At 44.8% G+C, this 17,332-nt stretch overlaps 1 protein-coding gene across 1 annotated transcript in view; it reads left to right on the top strand.

The window, feature by feature from the left end:
- Positions 1 to 17,332, top strand: part of LOC309509726 (cadherin-7) — a 159,194-nt gene that overhangs the window by 81,174 nt on the left and 60,688 nt on the right. Inside the window, exons 5-6 of the mRNA XM_082184550.1 lie at positions 13,024 to 13,211; positions 15,618 to 15,871. Coding sequence (XP_082040676.1) covers positions 13,024 to 13,211; positions 15,618 to 15,871 — 442 coding nt within the window. The remainder of the gene's footprint in view (positions 1 to 13,023; positions 13,212 to 15,617; positions 15,872 to 17,332) is intronic.

Here is a 17,332-nt window from a genome sequence, read left to right as displayed (position 1 = left end):
GGTCTAAGAGAACCAGCACAGAGCATTTACCCCCATCAGCAGCCATCAAAATATCATTTGAGACCCTAAGAAGGGCTGTTTCAGTTGAGTGTTTTTTTCGAAACCCAGACTGAAATTTGTCAAAGATATTGTGCGCATTTAAAACATTATTCAGCTGGTTCGCCACAACCTTTTCTAAAATTTTAGAAATAAATGGCAATTTGGAAATAGGCCTATAATTTTTAAAAGTAGCTGCATCAAGATTGTTCTTTTTCAAGATAGGCTGAACAACAGCATGTTTAAAACAATTAGGTACCTTGCCCAATTGAAGAGACAAATTTAAAATTGAGACCAAACATGGGCCAAGATGATTCATAGATTTTAAAAACAGCGATGCGGGTAAGATATCTACCGGGCTTTGTGAAGGTCTCATCCTGCCCACTAATTTAATTATTTCTTTCAGCGTAATGGGGCAGAAAGAGTCCAGTATTGAAGGTCTTTGATAATCAGTAGACCTATATGATGGTTTGCTGATGGAACCAAGCTTGCTCTGACAGCTCTAACCTTATCCACAAAGTGAGACAAAAAGTGGTTGCAGTCACCATTTGAAAACACAGGGACAATACATGAGCCAGGAGAAACAATATTATTAATAGTTTCAAAGAGAGCCTTAGGTTTTTTCTTACATGCAGATATCAAATTAGTAAAATAAGAGGCTCTAGCCTCTTTAATCATTTCATGCAAGTTAATAAAAAGATATTTAAGATACACGCGATGGACTTGTAGCTGAGTCGCTTTCCATAAGCGCTCGGTTTCCGGCAAACACGTCTTAAACTACGAATGGCTTCATTCATCCACGGTGATGTATTAACGGCTGCTATTTCTCTAGTTTTAAAAGGTGCCACTTTGTCCAACAGCAGGGTACAGTGATCATTAAAAGCCTGTGCACAGGTGTCTACATCGGTTGAAATAAGAACAGAGCTTGAATCAAAAGCGGCAGAAAATTTCTCAATAGTACGCTGAGTGATCAATCGTGAGCAGGTCTCTCGTTTAACAGGGAGAGGATCCTCATCACAAACAAGTTCAAATAAAATGCATTTGTGGTCACTAACAAGTACATCTTCAATACTGATGTTATTAATATTAACACCATGAGAAAAGACAAGATCGAGCGTATGCCCTTTGCTGTGCGTAGGGCCAGAGACATGCTGAATGAAATTAAACGATTCAGTAATATTTACAAATTCAGACGCAGTTTTACACAAAGGATCATCTACATGTATATTAAAATCGCCAGCAATAATCACTCTATCAAGCTTAATAACAGATGATAGGAAGTCAGAAAACTCAGTAAGAAAAGTAGACACTGGTCCAGGTGGCCGGTAAACCACGATGCAGTAAACTGAATTAGAGCGACCAACCTTAGTCATCTGTAGTTCAAACGAAGAGTACGCGTCAGCTCTCATTGACTGGCAGATAAAACGCTTTTTAAAAACCACAGCAAGGCCTCCACCCCGACCAGTGAGTCTTGGCGAGCTAATAAATTCACAGTCCATCGGGCAAAGCTCATTCAGGTGATAATATTCCATATCCCGTTGCCAAGTCTCCGTAAGCAACAAGAAGTCCATGGCTTTGGACGTAAATAAATCGCTGAGTAGGAGAGATTTATTTGCAATTGAACGCGCATTTATAAGGCCCATCCTGAGCGGTGCAGGAACAACCGAAGCAGTGCAACAGGCTCGTGTCAGCGACCGCGTCCAGATGTGACGTCGAAACTTCTCCGGTACCCTGGAACCAGAACCATAGGGACATCAGGGAAAACCGATGGCATGAAGGTCTGGAGTCATAGTTGAAAATCCTCAATTTGAATTTTTTTTTCAAATGAGTCTGTCACCCTGCCCTTTTTCCTCGCTTTCTCCTCCGTTTAATTGTAGATCGTATTAGGCCCTCTCCATGTCGCGTGCAGTCAGATCCAGTCGACGCGCGAATGGGGCTGCGTCAATACCATTCCAGATAACGTTATATCCATTATATCCGTTGCTGCGCTCCACCAAGGAAGATCGGATTAGCAGCAGTGTTTGGCGATCATACACCCATGCAGTAGACACAACTTTTGTTGACAAACTTAGTAGTAGTATGGCACAAAAGACAAACAAAATAACTCGGGACAAACATCCAGCCGCGGAGGCAAAGCCAAACACAGGCGCCATCGAACCGGATTTATTTAAACAGTGAGTGAAGTGACAGGAAATTGGCGACAGGTGATGATGACAGGTGCAGGTGATCAGAACTCCAGGGATGCTGAACGAGTGGGCGGAGAGTAGAGGTCTGGTGCTGACGCTGATGTATCCGTGACAGTACCCCCTCCTCCACGGTCAGCTCCTGAGGGCGGAAATGACCGACAACGGGGACGACCACGACCTCTAGGCGCCGGACGACTGGGATGAGCTGAGTGAAAGTCCTGTAAGAGTGTAGGGTCGAGTATGTCATCACGGTGAACCCAGCATCTCTCCTCGGGGCCAAAACCTTCCCAGTCCACAAGATATTCTAGTTGGCCGCCCCGTCGCCGGGAGTCGAGAATTTCCTGGACACGATAGATGTTCTCGTCTGCAGGATCCACAGGAGGAGGAGGTACGGCATCAGCACCAGACCCTGTGGAAGGAGGAAAGAGAGGATCAGTGTAAGGTTTGAGCAGGGAGACATGGAATGAAGGTGAGATGCGGTAATGTGAGGGGAGTGATAACCGGTAGGTGACTTCGTTGATCTGCCTCTGTATCGCGAACGGACCGATGTACTTGGGACTCAGCTTGCGGCAGGACTGTCGGAGACGGATATCCCTGGTTGAGAGCCAGACCTTTTGCCCAGGTTGGTATAACGGGGTAGCAGATCTTCTTGCGTCGGCCTGGCTCTTATGTCTCCGAACAGCCCTTTGCAGGTGGACGTGTGACCCCAGACCCTCTCGCTCTCCTGGAACCAATGATGGACTGCTGGAACATCGGAAGGCTCACCTGACCAGGGAAACAGGGGCGGTTGGAAGCCGAGTATGCACTGAAAAGGCGTGAGACCTGTGGTGGACTGTTGGAGGGAGTTTTGTGCATACTCGGCCCAGGGTAGATACCGGCTCCAGCAGTCTTGATGGTCATGGCAATATGACCGCAGGTATCTCCCGATCTCTTGTATTTTCCGCTCAGTCTAGCCTTTGGACTGGGGGTGATATCCAGACGTTAGGCTGACTGAGACTCCCAGAAGGTTGAAGAATGCTTTCCATACCCTAGAGATGAATTGAGGACCCCGGTCAGATACAATATCTTCTGGTATTCCGAAATGTCGAAATATCTGAGTGAATAGAGCTTCAGCTGTCTCGAAGGCTGTAGGCAGACCTGGCAGAGGAATGAGCTTGCATGCTTTAGAAAAGCGATCAACGATGACCAGAACACACGTGTGGGAGTCAGAGGGAGGAAGGTCCGTGATAAAATCTACTCCCAGATGGGACCAAGGCCTGGTAGGTATGGGAAGAGGTACCAGTTTACCTTCTGGGTGGCGTCGAGGGACTTTGGCCATGGCACAGACTGAGCAGCTCAAGTCAAGTCAAGTCAAGTCAAGTCAGCTTTATTGTCGATTCTTCACATGTTCCAGACATACAAAGCAATCGAAATTACGTTTCCCTCCATCCCACGGTGAAGACAAAAAACATGTAGTTAACCCTCTGGAGTCTGAGCGTTTTTTTGGGCCCTGGGGGTGTTCTGACATGCCCTGACATTTGTGCTTTTTTCAGTTGCTTATAAACATATTAATGGCAAAGGTGTAAATTCACTCTATATAGCACAAACAGGACTACAATAATATGTGAGCCACATGTATGTACATGTTTTCATTTTTGAGAGAATAATGTTTATGCGTGGTTATCGAAAAAACTAAAAATTAAAATTTTTGAAATAAGACCACAAAACACATACTAAATATGTGGCAATAAGACTTTTGACTTATGGATGTCGTCGCCTATAGTTTTTTCTTCAAAATTATGTGAAAATAGTCTTGCTTTATCGTTCACATAAAACCATACATTGATTTAAATTGATGTAAAACAGGTTTTGCTTGGAAAGCCAATATGCGAGGGGGCGTGAACGAGGAGTGGTTTACACCTTAGAATACACCCCCTCTGCATAATGATGAGCCATTCACTCAGGTGTGACACTGACTGAGCCACAATGAAAGGACAAAAGATATATTTAGAAGAAGACTTATATTGACCATTTAAGATTTTGCTTACATCTATCTTGTAAATATGTTTTGCTATTTTATTAAAATGGTTACAATTACAACAATAATTACAATTTCAACAATATTTCAAGTGTACTCTTTCTTTGTAAAAAAAAATGATTATAGGCCCTACATTTTATCTATGTATTCATTAGTTTGAATATAACCAACATTGGAACAGCTAACATCTTAGTTGATGACTTTATTTTTGACAAAAATCGTATTTTATATATAGAAATGGCTAAACAAAAGCTTATTTGATGTGGCAGTATATTCTACAGTAAAAACTGTACCCAAATCTACTAAACAAAATGTTGTCTTTCATATTTCGTCTGACTGTAACGTTGTTTTCATGAAATATTAGGGCATATTGTTAATTTGCAGTTTAATACGTTGCTTATACAAATAGCCTACATTTTATTTCAACATTCAGTCGATGTTTACTTATCTCAGTATAGCAATACAGTTTGCTAAAACATCATCATTCATTCACACACGCGATTTAAATTTAAACTGTCTTTGCCAGCTGTGGTAAACAGCGCGCATTCATGCCGTTTATTCATTCATAAACAGAAACCCACGTGAAGAAATTCACGTGAGAAGGAAAAAACTTACTTGTATTCCTCAGCTCGCTCCTCGATATACCCGCACTTCTGAGGGACATTTTCGATTAGTATTATTCCTCACAGCGCTGCAAGACGGTGTAAACAATGATCTAAATAAACGTGTGTGTTTTCTCGAGCTGATGGGGGCGTTCACAGGATTGCCTCAGCCATTTGCGTTTGAATAGCGCGCGCTCTCCGTGGGCGGGGCCGATTATAACGTAATGAGATGAGATGAGCTCGACTGGAATCGCTCTCTTTTAATACAGATTTCACAAGATGAGAATAATTGTTTTTTTATATAAATGACTTCATTTAAAAGAAGAGAATTCAAGCTTCATGCCTGTCTGTCTGTATGTCTGTTTGACTGAGTATTCGCTGAGTTATTGTTAATTTTCGGACGCGTTTCAGAATGGACTTCACTGGCAGAGAGAAGGCAGAACTCGCTTCGTGTTTATTTTTCTTTATTTGGCAAAAAGCACAACACTTTGTTTTTATTGTGAGTATACACAAAAATAATACACATTTAACAGAATCGATTGATGTATGAAACTCCTATGGAAAATCAAAGTCAACAGAGTATTTATGAGTTTCTTTTACACGAATAAAAAAAAAGCGAGCTGGTATCGCCGGCGATACCGTAGACCTCAGGGGGTTAAACCTAGACTAGAGTTGAAAAACTAGACATAGCTAAAAACTATATAACTATTCCTATATATAGGCATCAATAAATAAATTAGACATTTAAATTAAGTCTGCAAGTGACATGATAGTGCAAAGACAGTTTCGGTCATAGCAAACATCAGAAGTGTGCAAAAGGCATGGTAGTGCAAAGACAGTTCGTCATCTTCTTGATGGCCTGGTGACTGAGGGGAGAGAGTTCAGCATCCTAACAGCCTGGTGGATGAAGCTGTTGTTGAGTCTGGTAGTGCGGGAGTAGAGGCTCCTGTACCTCTTCCCAGATGGCAGGAGGCTGAACAGATTGTGAGCTGGATGACTTTCATCGCTCACAATTGTGGTCGCTTTGCGGATGAGGCGGGTGAAATATATGTCTTTCAGGGAGGTGAGTGGCGCACCAATGATCTTTCCGGCTGTGTTAACTATGCGCTGAAGAGCTTTCCTGTTGTATTCAGTGCAGCTCCCGCCCCACACAGTGATGCAGCTGGAAAGGATGCTCTCAATGGTGCCTCTGTAGAAAGTGCTCATGATGGGTGGTGGAGCACTTGCCCGTCTGAGTCTGCGCAGGAAGTAGAGACGCTGCTGAGCCTTCTTCACCAGAGATGCAGTGTTGGTAGTCCAGGAGAGATCTTCACTAATGTGCACCCCCAAGAATTTGGTGCTGCTCACTCTCTCCACATCGGCACCATCGATGGACAGTGGCAGGTGTTCGGTGTGACCTCTCCGGAAGTCAACAATGATCTCTTTGGTTTTTCTGACGTTCAGCAGGAGGTTGTTGTTTCTGCACCACGTGGTCAGAAGGTCTACCTCCATCCTGTAGTGAGTCTCGTCTCCCTTGGTGATGAGACCCACCAGAGTTGTGTCGTCCGCAAACTTAATAATGTGATTAGTGTTATGAGTTGTTGTGCAGTCGTGTGTCAGCAGCGTGAAGAGCAGTGGACTGAGCACGCAGCCTTGAGGGGCCCCTGTGCTCAGTGTGATGCTGCTTGAGGTGTTGTTGCTAACACGCACTACTTGAGTCCTCTGACTGAGGAAGTCCAATAGCCAGTTGCAGAGTGAAGTACTTAGTCCTAGTTTGTCAAGTTTGCAGATGAGTTGTTGCGGAATTAATGTGTTAAATGCTGAACTGAAGTCTATGAATAGCATTCTCACGTATGTGTCTTTTTTGTCCAGATGGGTAAGGGCTGGATGAAGGGCAGAGCAGATTGCATCCTCTGTAGATCGTTTGGCTCGGTATGCAAACTGGTGGGGGTCCAGGGTGGGGGGGGAGGATGGATTTGATGTGTGACATGACAAGCCGTTCGAAGCACTTCATGATGATGGGTGTCAATGCCACAGGGCGATAGTCATTGAAGCAGGATGGTACAGGTTTCTTTGGCACAGGTATGATGGTGGCGGCTTTGAAGCATGATGGAACTGTGGCTTGCTTCAGGGAAGTGTTGAAGACATCTGTGAAGACCTCCTTCAGCTCCTCTGCGCAGTCCTTCAGTACACGACCCGGAATATTGTCTGGACCTGTTGCTTTGCGGGAGTTGATGGTGGCGAGTGTCCTCTTCACGCTGGCGGTGGAGAGGCACAGGGGCTGATCATGGAGGGGGGGAGGGGTCTTCTGTGGCCTTGTGTTGTTTTGTTCTTCAAAGCGTGCGAAGAAACTGTTTAGGCTGTTGAGCAGAAAGGGGTTGCTCTCGCAGCTCTGTGGCGCAGGCCTGTTGTCCGTGATGGCCTGAATGCCCTGCCAGAGGCTCCGTGCGTCTCTGCTGTCTCTGAAGTGACCGGTTATCTTATGTGTGTGATCCTGTTTTGCTTTCCTGATGCCACGGGACAGGTTGGCTCTCGCTGTTTTCAGTCCAGATTCATCCCCGGCTCTGAAGGCTATGTTTCTAGCTCTCAGCAGCCTGAGGACATCGCCTGTCAGCCATGGCTTCTGGTTAGCCCGAGTGATGATGTTTTTTGTGTGGGTCACATCTTCGATACACTTGGTAATGTAGGAGGTCACAGTGTCTGTATATTCCTCAATGTCTGTCTGGTTGTTGTAGGTGGCTGCGTCTTTGAACATTTCCCAATCTGTTTTTCCAAAGCAGTCTTGAAGAGCGGAAGTTGCTCCCTCTGGCCACAACCTTACCTGTTTCCTAACAGGTTTGATGGCTTTCACTCTCTGTCTGTATGCTGGCATTAACATAACAGTGATGTGGTCAGAGAGTCCGAGGTGGGGGAGGGGAACGGCCTTGTAGGCTCCTTTGTGTGTGGTGTACACAAAGTCCAAGATGTTATTCCCCCTTGTTGGAAAATCAACATGCTGGTGTAATTTTGGAAGGACAGTCTTGAGGTCAGCATGATTAAAATCCCCGGCAAGGATGATGAAACCGTCTGGGTGTGCTTTCTGTTGTTCGCTGATAGCCTGGTACAGTTCATTTAGTGCCTCATTCCTATCGCTGCTGTTGTTAGTGGGAGGTAAATAAACCACAACTAGCAAGATCGTGCTGAGCTCCCGAGGCAAATAGAATGGTCGGCACTTCATGATCATAAACTCCACCAGTGGTGAGCAATGTTTGCACACCACCACAGCGTCTCGGCACCACTCGTTGCGGATATAGATACAGACTCCTCCGCCACGCGTCTTTCCTCCGTCTATGAGGGCCCTGTCTGCCCGGTAGCATGCTAACTGCTCCAGTTGTACAGCAGAGTTGGGAATGTTGTCATTTAGCCAGGTTTCAGTGAATATAAGCACACAGCAGTTACTCACTGTCCGATTCGCTGACATCAGCAGTCGTATGTGATCCATTTTGTTGTCCAGTGATCGTACATTTGCCAGGAGAATAGATGGTATGGCTGGGCGAGTTGGGCTAACCGCTAGCCTGGCCCGGATGCCTCCACGCTTGCCCCTCTTCTGCTTCCTCGCACACCGCTTCCGATGCCTCCTTTCCAGGGGAGGAGTAGCAGGCGAGTCCGGTGTTATCGTAGGCCGCAGTAGTCTCAACTCTCTTAACTTCTCTATTGCGTAGTCCAAAACGTTGCAAATCTTGTTTCTGCTGATGTCTAGCAGAGCCTGTCAACTGTACTTGTGTTTCAGACGAGACAAACACGTAAAACATTCAGACAAACACTTTTGAAACGAACATATCACCGCACGGTTGGGACAGAGAGCAGCCGCTGCGTCTGCACGCGCCGCCATTTTGTTTTTAAAAAAAAAGCTCTTCACGTACCGGGAGATATCCTAGGTCATATTGGGCCACCAGTACCGTTGTTGTACGAGCGAGAGGGTCTGTTGGCTGCCTGGGTGTCCAGAGCCCGGAGATGTATGGATTGAGTCCATGAGGGACAGACGCAAACGAGTGGGCACGTAAGTCCGTCCCTCAGGACCTCCCGGCGGAGCAGGTTCTGTCCGGGTGGCATCGGTAATGTGATCGTCGATACTCCACTGGATAGGACTGACAATCACGGCTGGAGGGAGAATGGATTCCGGAGTGGAGGTGATGGTATCAGGTTGGTACAGACGAGACAGGGAGTCGGCTTTGACAGTCTTGTCCCCAGGACGATAAGTTACTTTGAAATTGAATCTTGTGAAGAAGAGTGACCAGCGGGCTTGACGAGTGTTGAGTCTTTTGGCGTCACGGAGGTATTCCAGATTGCGGTGATCGGTAATGACATCAAAAGGGTGTTTAGCTCCCTCCAGCCAGTGTCTCCATTCCTCAAGAGCGAGTTTGATCGCTAGAAGTTCCCGGTTGCCAATGTCATAATTCTGCTCCGCCGGGGACATCTTCTTGGAGAAGAAGGCACATGGATGGAGTCGAGGAGGCTTCCCCTGCCGCTGTGATAGGACCGCTCCTACCCCAGTACAGGATGCGTCCACCTCGACGAGAAATGGAAGATCAGGATTGGGATGGACGAGGGTAGAAGCGGAGCCAAAAGAGAGTTTCAGTTTCTCAAACGCGTGGATGGCTTCGGTGGTCCAGGACAGAGACTTGGCCCCTTTTTTCAGAAGAGAGGTGATGTGCTGATCTGACTGTAACCTTGAATGAATCTTCGGTAGAAATTCGCGAAGCCCAAGAAACGTTGAAGTTCTTTTATGTTGGAGGGTAGTGGCCAGTTGGTGACGGCATCCACCTTCCTCTGGTCCATAGTGATACCATGAGGAGTGATCACATACCCCAGGAAGTGGATAGTCTTCTGATGAAACTCACATTTCTCCAGTTTTAGATACAGCTGGTGTTCACGCAGACGTTGAAGGACAGACTGGACATGATGGTGGTGCTCAGACAGGTTGGTAGAGTATATGAGAATATCGTCTATATAGATGATGACAAATTGGTGCAGGAAGTCTCTGAAGATCTCGTTCATGAACCCCTGAAATACTGTAGGAGCGTTGGACAACCCGAAGGGCATAACCCTATATTCGTAGTGGCCTGCCGGGGTGATGAACCCAGTCTTCCACTCGTCTCCTTTTCTGATCCTTACCAAATTGTAAGCACTACGGAGATCCAATTTTGTGAAGATCTGAGCACCACGGAGTTGCTCCAGGGCGGCTGGAATCAGAGGAAGGGGATACCGATATTTCATTGTGGAGTTATTGATGATCCGATAGTCGATACAGGGGCGCAAGCCTCCGTCCTTTTTGCCTACAAAAAAGAAACTGGAAGCGGCAGGGGACGTAGATGGACGGATGTAGTCTTGACGGAGGGCCTCCTCAATATACTCCTCCATGGCCTTCTGTTCCGGGATGGACAGTGGATATATCTTACCACGCGGTAGGACCGCCCCAGGCAGCAGGTCGATCGCGCAGTCCCATGGCCGATGTGGTGGAAGTTTGGTGGCCAGCTGTTTATTGAAGACATCCTGGAACACCCGGTAGATGGTAGGGATTTCATGGTGTTTGTCAGTGGCTGGACTTTCGAGGGAGGTTGAGTACACAGGAACTTCCCGGACTGGGAATGAAGAAGAGTGAGGAATTTTCTTGACCTGAGACAGACAGTGTGAAAAACAGTCATTTCCCCATTGACAAACCTCCCCCGTGGACCAGCAGATGTTCGGGGAGTGCAGTTCCAGCCACGGGCGTCCCAGGATGATATCTGCCGTGGAACCCTCCAGCACCAGAAACGACAACTCCTCTTGATGAAGACAACCGATCCTCATGGTTATGGTGGGACTGCTGTGACAGATCTTCCCACGACCGAGCGGCTTACCGAGAATGGATTGAACCTGAAGAGTTTGTGGAATGGGTCTACGGCGGGTTTGTAGTTTTTGAAGTGTGGCGAGAGCGATACAATTACCAGCGGACCCAGAGTCAATTAACGCTTGCGCTGAAAGAGATCGTTGGAGGTAAGTGATCTGAACAGTAGTGTATTTAATTTGGGAAATAGGTGAATGAAGACGTACTGTACTCACCGCCGGTCGTGGAGGACGGACTGGACAGGAGATGAGCAGGTGACCAGCAGATCCACAGTAGAGACACAAGTTGTTGTGAATGCGACGTTGGCATTCAATAGAAGATATATGCGTTGAGTTAATATCCATGGGTTCTGGTGCTGAAGGGCTGACAGTGGTTGAAGGACGAGGAGGAGGCAGTGCAGGATGATCGAGCTGACAAGCGGTGCGGCGTTGGTCCACACGGATAGAACGTTGAATGAGATTTTTTAAGCCAATGATGTCATCGTGAATGGTAAGCTGCAAACGAATCTCGGGCTCTAAACCTTGACGGTAAGCAGTAATTAGAGCCGGCTCATTCCATCCGCTGGAAGCTGTCAGGGTCCGAAATTGCAATGCATACGAGGAAACCGATGTTTTGCCTTGTCGTAAGCGAAATAGTTGATCATGGATAGACAGTGAATTTGAGACTGGAGAAAACACTTCACGGAAGTGACCGATGAAATTGGCGAGAGTTTGAGTTACAGTACCTTTTGCATCCCAAAGCGCCCGCGCCCAGAGCAGGGCTCGTCCTGTGAGAAGGGAGATGAAGAAAGCGACCTTCGCTCTCTCGGAGGCAAACTGCGAAGCATTCATCTCCATGTATAGCTCGAATTGCAGGAGAAATCCGCTGCACTCCCCCTCCTCGCCAGAGAAGGGCGCTGGCCGGGCCATGGGACTGACAGAGGCAGATGAAGAAAGATTGATGGCGGGTGGTGGAATGGCGTGAGAGGCATCGGCGATCGGGATCGGGGCCGAAGCTTACTCTTCGCCGTGAACTGTTGGTTCGTGCATGTTGGTCAGGTCTTCTGTCAGGAATCAGAACAACACAAACAGGTGAAGTTTGCAATGGTGTTTATTAAGCACTGAGGAACAGTCACGGCAGGTAAGTAAACGAGGAGAGATATATGTAGATGAGTCAATGGATGAATTAGATCTGAAGAAGTCTCTTATCTGTTTCAGGATGGTAGATGAATGATGGACAGTAGACGACAGACGGGCTGGAGAAGACAAGCAGATGATGACGGGAGATTCAGAGGACCGGCTGAGTAATCCAATGGACCAGGTAGGTAAACGACGCAGGTAAGTGGTTATATCTTCGTCTCAGATTGAGTGAGTCAGAATGTCGATGGTGAATCAACGAGACCTGACAACTGAGTGAGGGAACTGGTGGTGTATTTAAACAGTGAGTGAAGTGACAGGAAATTGGCGACAGGTGATGATGACAGGTGCAGGTGATCAGAACTCCGGGGATGCTGAACGAGTGGGCGGAGAGTAGAGGTCTGGTGCTGACGCTGATGTATCCGTGACACCTATTGGGATTAAAATGTTTCTCATTTTATTCCTAAATTCTCATTTCTGTAACTATATTACCATGTTGCAGGAGTTTGCGTGTTGTAATGCTATAGTTTTGTTGTTTGCTTCACTATCGCTCCAAATCATTGAAAATATTTATTTCTGATTTTTTGTATTTTTTTATAATCAAACAATAAATACAAACCAGGACAATAAATAACTATGCAATAACAGTAATTTTGTTGTAATACATTATTACTAATATTTTATTACTACAAATATTACAATGATATTGTCACAGATATGTTCAGTTTGTTTAGTTTTGATTGACTTTTAGTTTCTATTCTCTAGTCACATGTGTTCCTTTGTTTGATTTTCCCACCATTCATCTGTTGCTATGGACACTAACTCTATCATCACAACTGTTCATCTTTTAGTAAATCACCCTGTGTATTTAAGTTCCTCTTGATCACTCAGTGTTTGTTCGATCTACGCCACATTTAGTGCGTGTTGCCCTGCCTGTCTGAGTGTTATTTGTATTACCCTCATTAAACTTCATATTGGAACTTTATTCTTCATCTTCGTCTGCCTTCCTACGACTTCCCGTGACATTTATCATTAGGCTAAAAATATAGTTAAGTGGATTGCAGGAAAATGTGCTTAATTGTCATGAAAATATACAAAATGCTTCATTTTCATCAAGCAAAATCACATTTGTAATTCCTTTCCTTTGATTATGACCTGGACATTGGCATGTTCATAACAGGTTTGAATGAGTTTAGAGTGTTAAACATCTATGTTCCCCTAGAGTCGTATCAGTTCTCAGCGCTGGAATCTCTGCCGGTCTCATCAGTGGTGGCCAAGCTGAAAGCCGCAGATGCTGATATCGGCTTCAATGCGGAGATGGACTACCACATAATAGATGGAGATGCACCCGGTGTGTTCAACATCACCACAGACGAGGAGACTCAGGAGGGAGTCATCTTTCTGCAGAGGGTGAGATCACACTGGCCTTCATAGGGGAAGAAGGAGAACAATACATTAGATTGTTGTTCTTTGTTAATATATCTATAGTCAACTGATTATGGTGGTGTGCGGGGTTCCTCACTTCTGGGTCTGGAGAAACAAATAAAAACGTACATTTACATTGAATAATTTAGAAGACGCTTTTATCCAAAGCGACATGCAAATGAGGAGAACAATAGAAGCAATCAGACCAACAAGAGGGCAACAGTTTACCAGTGCTGTAACAAGTCTCAGTTAGTCTAGCACAGTACACATAGCAAGGTTTTTTTTATTTTATTTTTTTATAAAAAACACACAAATAGAATAGTATAGAATAGAAAAGGTAAGTGCTAGTATTAATTGGTCAGGTGCTGACGAAAAAGAGTTCATCTCCAGGCCTCAACAAACACACCTGAAGCTGACCTAAGTGTTCAGATTACTGGAAAAGCACAGCCAGGTGTGGTGGAGCACTGAAGTCTGCAGGGAAGTCCCTTGGACACCCCTGTTCTAGAGCAATCTAGGAGCCAGTATTATGGTGTTGACTGCATTTCGATTGGATCTTGGTGGGCTAACTCAAACAAATGTCCAGTGCCATCAAATAAGGCTGCGAGGACAACTGATGAAGATGAAGATGATAATTTACACGCCACGCAACAGCAGTGACTGGAATAAAGAAGGACAAATCTCCACACACCTTCTTACACAAAATTGACAAAAGCCTACAACACATCCACTTAATGCTTATTCAGAGAAATAAGTATTCTTAATAACAACTATTTGTATTACAACGGTTTACACAAATTCAGCTGTTAACATAAATGGATTCCTAATAGTTCTGTCTATTTCCATCATGTTTGACTCCATGCATTTAAAACATTGCCAAATGTGTTTTGGAGATTTGGAGGTTTGGGAATTGATTAATGCATAGATAGATAAAGACTCTGTGTGTGCTTTAGATTATGCAAATTAGTTCCACGGGGGAAAGAAGGGTGGGCCACACCTCTGATGCCAGCAGCCAATCATTGCACATCAAAGAGATGTGCCAAATGGCAATCTCTTCTTTAGAAAAGGGATACAGTGGGATACCCTTGACCAAGTTCTGTGGCTCTGGCCCAGTGAGGCAGAAAACATCACAGACACATTTGCAACCAGGTTGTTCTAGATTGTTAAGGACATTCTGCGCCTACTTCAAGGCCTTGTCTGCCTGGACACATTTGTGAGAAAATCGAGCCGAGAGATCTCACAAAAAGCCAAGTGTCACACAATCATAACAGACAGATATGCATTTGTATGCACTAGATTTGGTATTTGTTCAAAGGTTACATGCAATTTGTAGGATGGTTTGTATTTATTTGTGAAGTTTTATCTTGGCTCATTTATTTATATTTGTAAAACACAATACATATGTGTTACTCCACTGCATTTTCACTCAAACTGACCTTTGTACTTGCACATTGCTTTCTGTTTGTTTGCGAGTCGAGTTTTCTTTTGCGAAGTAGATCGAGTTTGTTTGCAAAATGCTGCATTTGTTTGTTTAATTATGGCACATAATTCACTCCATACAACCGACCATCGAGGATTATGTGGCAGACTTTTGGGAACTTTGCCACCAAGTTGACTTCAATGAGATTGCCCTCAAGGACATTTTTAGAGTGGGTCTCAATGAACCTATCCAGTCTTGTTTGCTAGAGGGGGAAACTCACTTTTCCCTTGCCCAATACATAGACTATGCTCTTTTGTTTAGCGGCTCAACTTCTACTGTGGGTTTTGCGGACGAGGAGCCCCGCAACCCCACAGTACACACCACGTCTGAGCTTCTTCACGTCATGCTTGCTGAGTTTGAGCTTCTTCACGTCATGCTTGCTGAGTCTGTGCCTTCGAACAAGATGGCCGCAGTGCCTGAGTCAGCTCTGGAAGATACAGCACTCATCATAGTCGCCACGGCTATTTTGAGTGTGTGGGTAGCACACACAACGGCTCCAGCCCGTGAGCCCTCGGCCAAGATGGCCGCCACCGTTCCAGAGTCTCGTCCCAAGATGGCCGCCGCCACGCCAGAGTCTCGTCCCAGGATGGCCGCCACAACGCCAGAGTCTTTTTTGGGTGTGGGCAGTAGGTCCCTGGTTAGGACCTGTGGCCAGCTACGCCCACACTCCACGGCTCATGCCCGCCATTGCCATGTCCTGGTCCCATTCCCTTACGTTACATTCTTTAGATTTTTTTTATTTTTATGAAAAGACAAAATCAGACACTGATTAAGATTTTATTTTTGCTGTGTTTTTTGCTTTTCTCCTTCCCTGTACTTGTTCTTTTTTACCATATCTTTCATTCTGTCTTTAAATGCGCTCTCTCTCTCTCTCTCTCTCTCTCTCTCTCTCTCTCTCACACACACACACACAGCCTTTGGACTATGAAACTAAGAGCAGTTATTCTCTGAAGATTGAAGCCACTAATCGGCATATTGACCCTCAGTTTCTGAGCTATGGGCCCTTCAGTGACTCGGTGGCTGTAAAGGTCACCGTAGAAGATGTAAACGAGCCGCCGGTCTTCTCAGCCCGCATCAGTAAGATGGTGGTGTCGGAGGCAGCGAGGGTTGGTTCTGTCATCGGGACCGTTTCGGCCCGTGACCCAGACTCATCCAGCAGCACCATCAGGTAAACGCTTCATTTGTTTGTGTGCTGTGTAATATGCTGATGTGATTCATATCGCTGTTCATTTTACTGTCCTCTTAGCCATATACATTACAGTTCTAAACATAACACTGACTGGACGTCAGAGAGCACCTGTAACCACACATGAATCAGAGTCTATATTAGTGTGCTGCTTCTGTTTTTGGTCAGATAAAAGGTTGATATGAATTATCAATTATAGGGTTCTGTCACTTCTGTCTAGTCTATTTCTTGGTTTTGTGACAGAGGCTGCTAAACATATTTACTTGATTTCACTTTATTATCAGAATTTCTTACAAAGTTAGTATTGCATTCTAAGATATTTCATGGGAAAACCAAGAACAAACAAAAATTAAAACAAAACGACAACTGGCTGTCACGTAAAGTGTAAAACTTTGTATGTGTTTTGGCCATTCATTTACATGACAACAGCATTTTGGGGGCCTGAAAATGAAATGCTTTTTTACCGTTATTCTGAATACTGCTATATTGTTTCAATCCAAACTGATTAACCTGCCAACAAACATACTCAAACATTTACATAATCATGTCCTTGAAACGAGAGGTTTCTTAACCACTCAAAGGCTTGCTACAGGTGTCTGGTCTGTAACAGAAGAACTCTGAGGCTCTTTGGAGAAATCTGACTTGACAGCTGTCTCTTGAGTTCCTTGATTGCTTTGTTTTTCTGCTGGTTCTGGTATCGTCGCTGCCCGATGAAACTCACGTATGTCCAAAACGGTTACTTTTCAGGAAGTCAATAAAACACCGTATTTCAAAAGCAGTTGAATGTAGCGTTGTCATACTTGGTACGGCATCTTTAAATGTAACCATATTCTTGCCAGTGTAATGATATAATCCACATTTGACCAAAATTGAGTTTAAATGGACATACGTGCATATTTTACAGTAACGGTGGTCGATACGCGTTCTTCCGATCATTAATTAGAATGGCCAAGTCGCGTTTCATATTGACAGATAAATACGCTCAGTTTATTAAATAGCCTACGTCTTAGTTTATTAAATACGCTTAGTTTATTTAATATTAATTATAAATTTATTAAATGTCTCTTGAAAACTATGAAGGGACAATGAATCAATACACTGACATGGTAATGCTAGACAGATACTTTGTTTGCAGTCCTACCGTAATTTTGTCACTCCTAGACGTACGTTTGGCGTCAGGGGGGAAACGTTTACCTCGATGAAGGAAAGTCATTGTCTCACCAGGCTATGTTTATTTGGCAATGTATTGCAGAAAAGATGAAAATGAAGATGCAGTTCCAGTAAACTCTAGTTACCAGTTCATGTTTATTCTTCAGGTGATTCAAGCAATACCAACTAATCAGACTCAATACTGACATTACAGGTGGAATTATAAAATAGCAACAGGCCTTAAAGGGATGAATTTCTTTTTTCTGCTGAACACAAAAGAAGATATTTTGAAAA

The sequence above is a fragment of the Leuciscus leuciscus genome (assembly GCF_965113295.1).
Source record: "Leuciscus leuciscus genome assembly, chromosome: 11".
NCBI lineage: Eukaryota > Metazoa > Chordata > Actinopteri > Cypriniformes > Leuciscidae > Leuciscus > Leuciscus leuciscus.
This window is presented reverse-complemented; position numbering and strand designations above follow the sequence as displayed.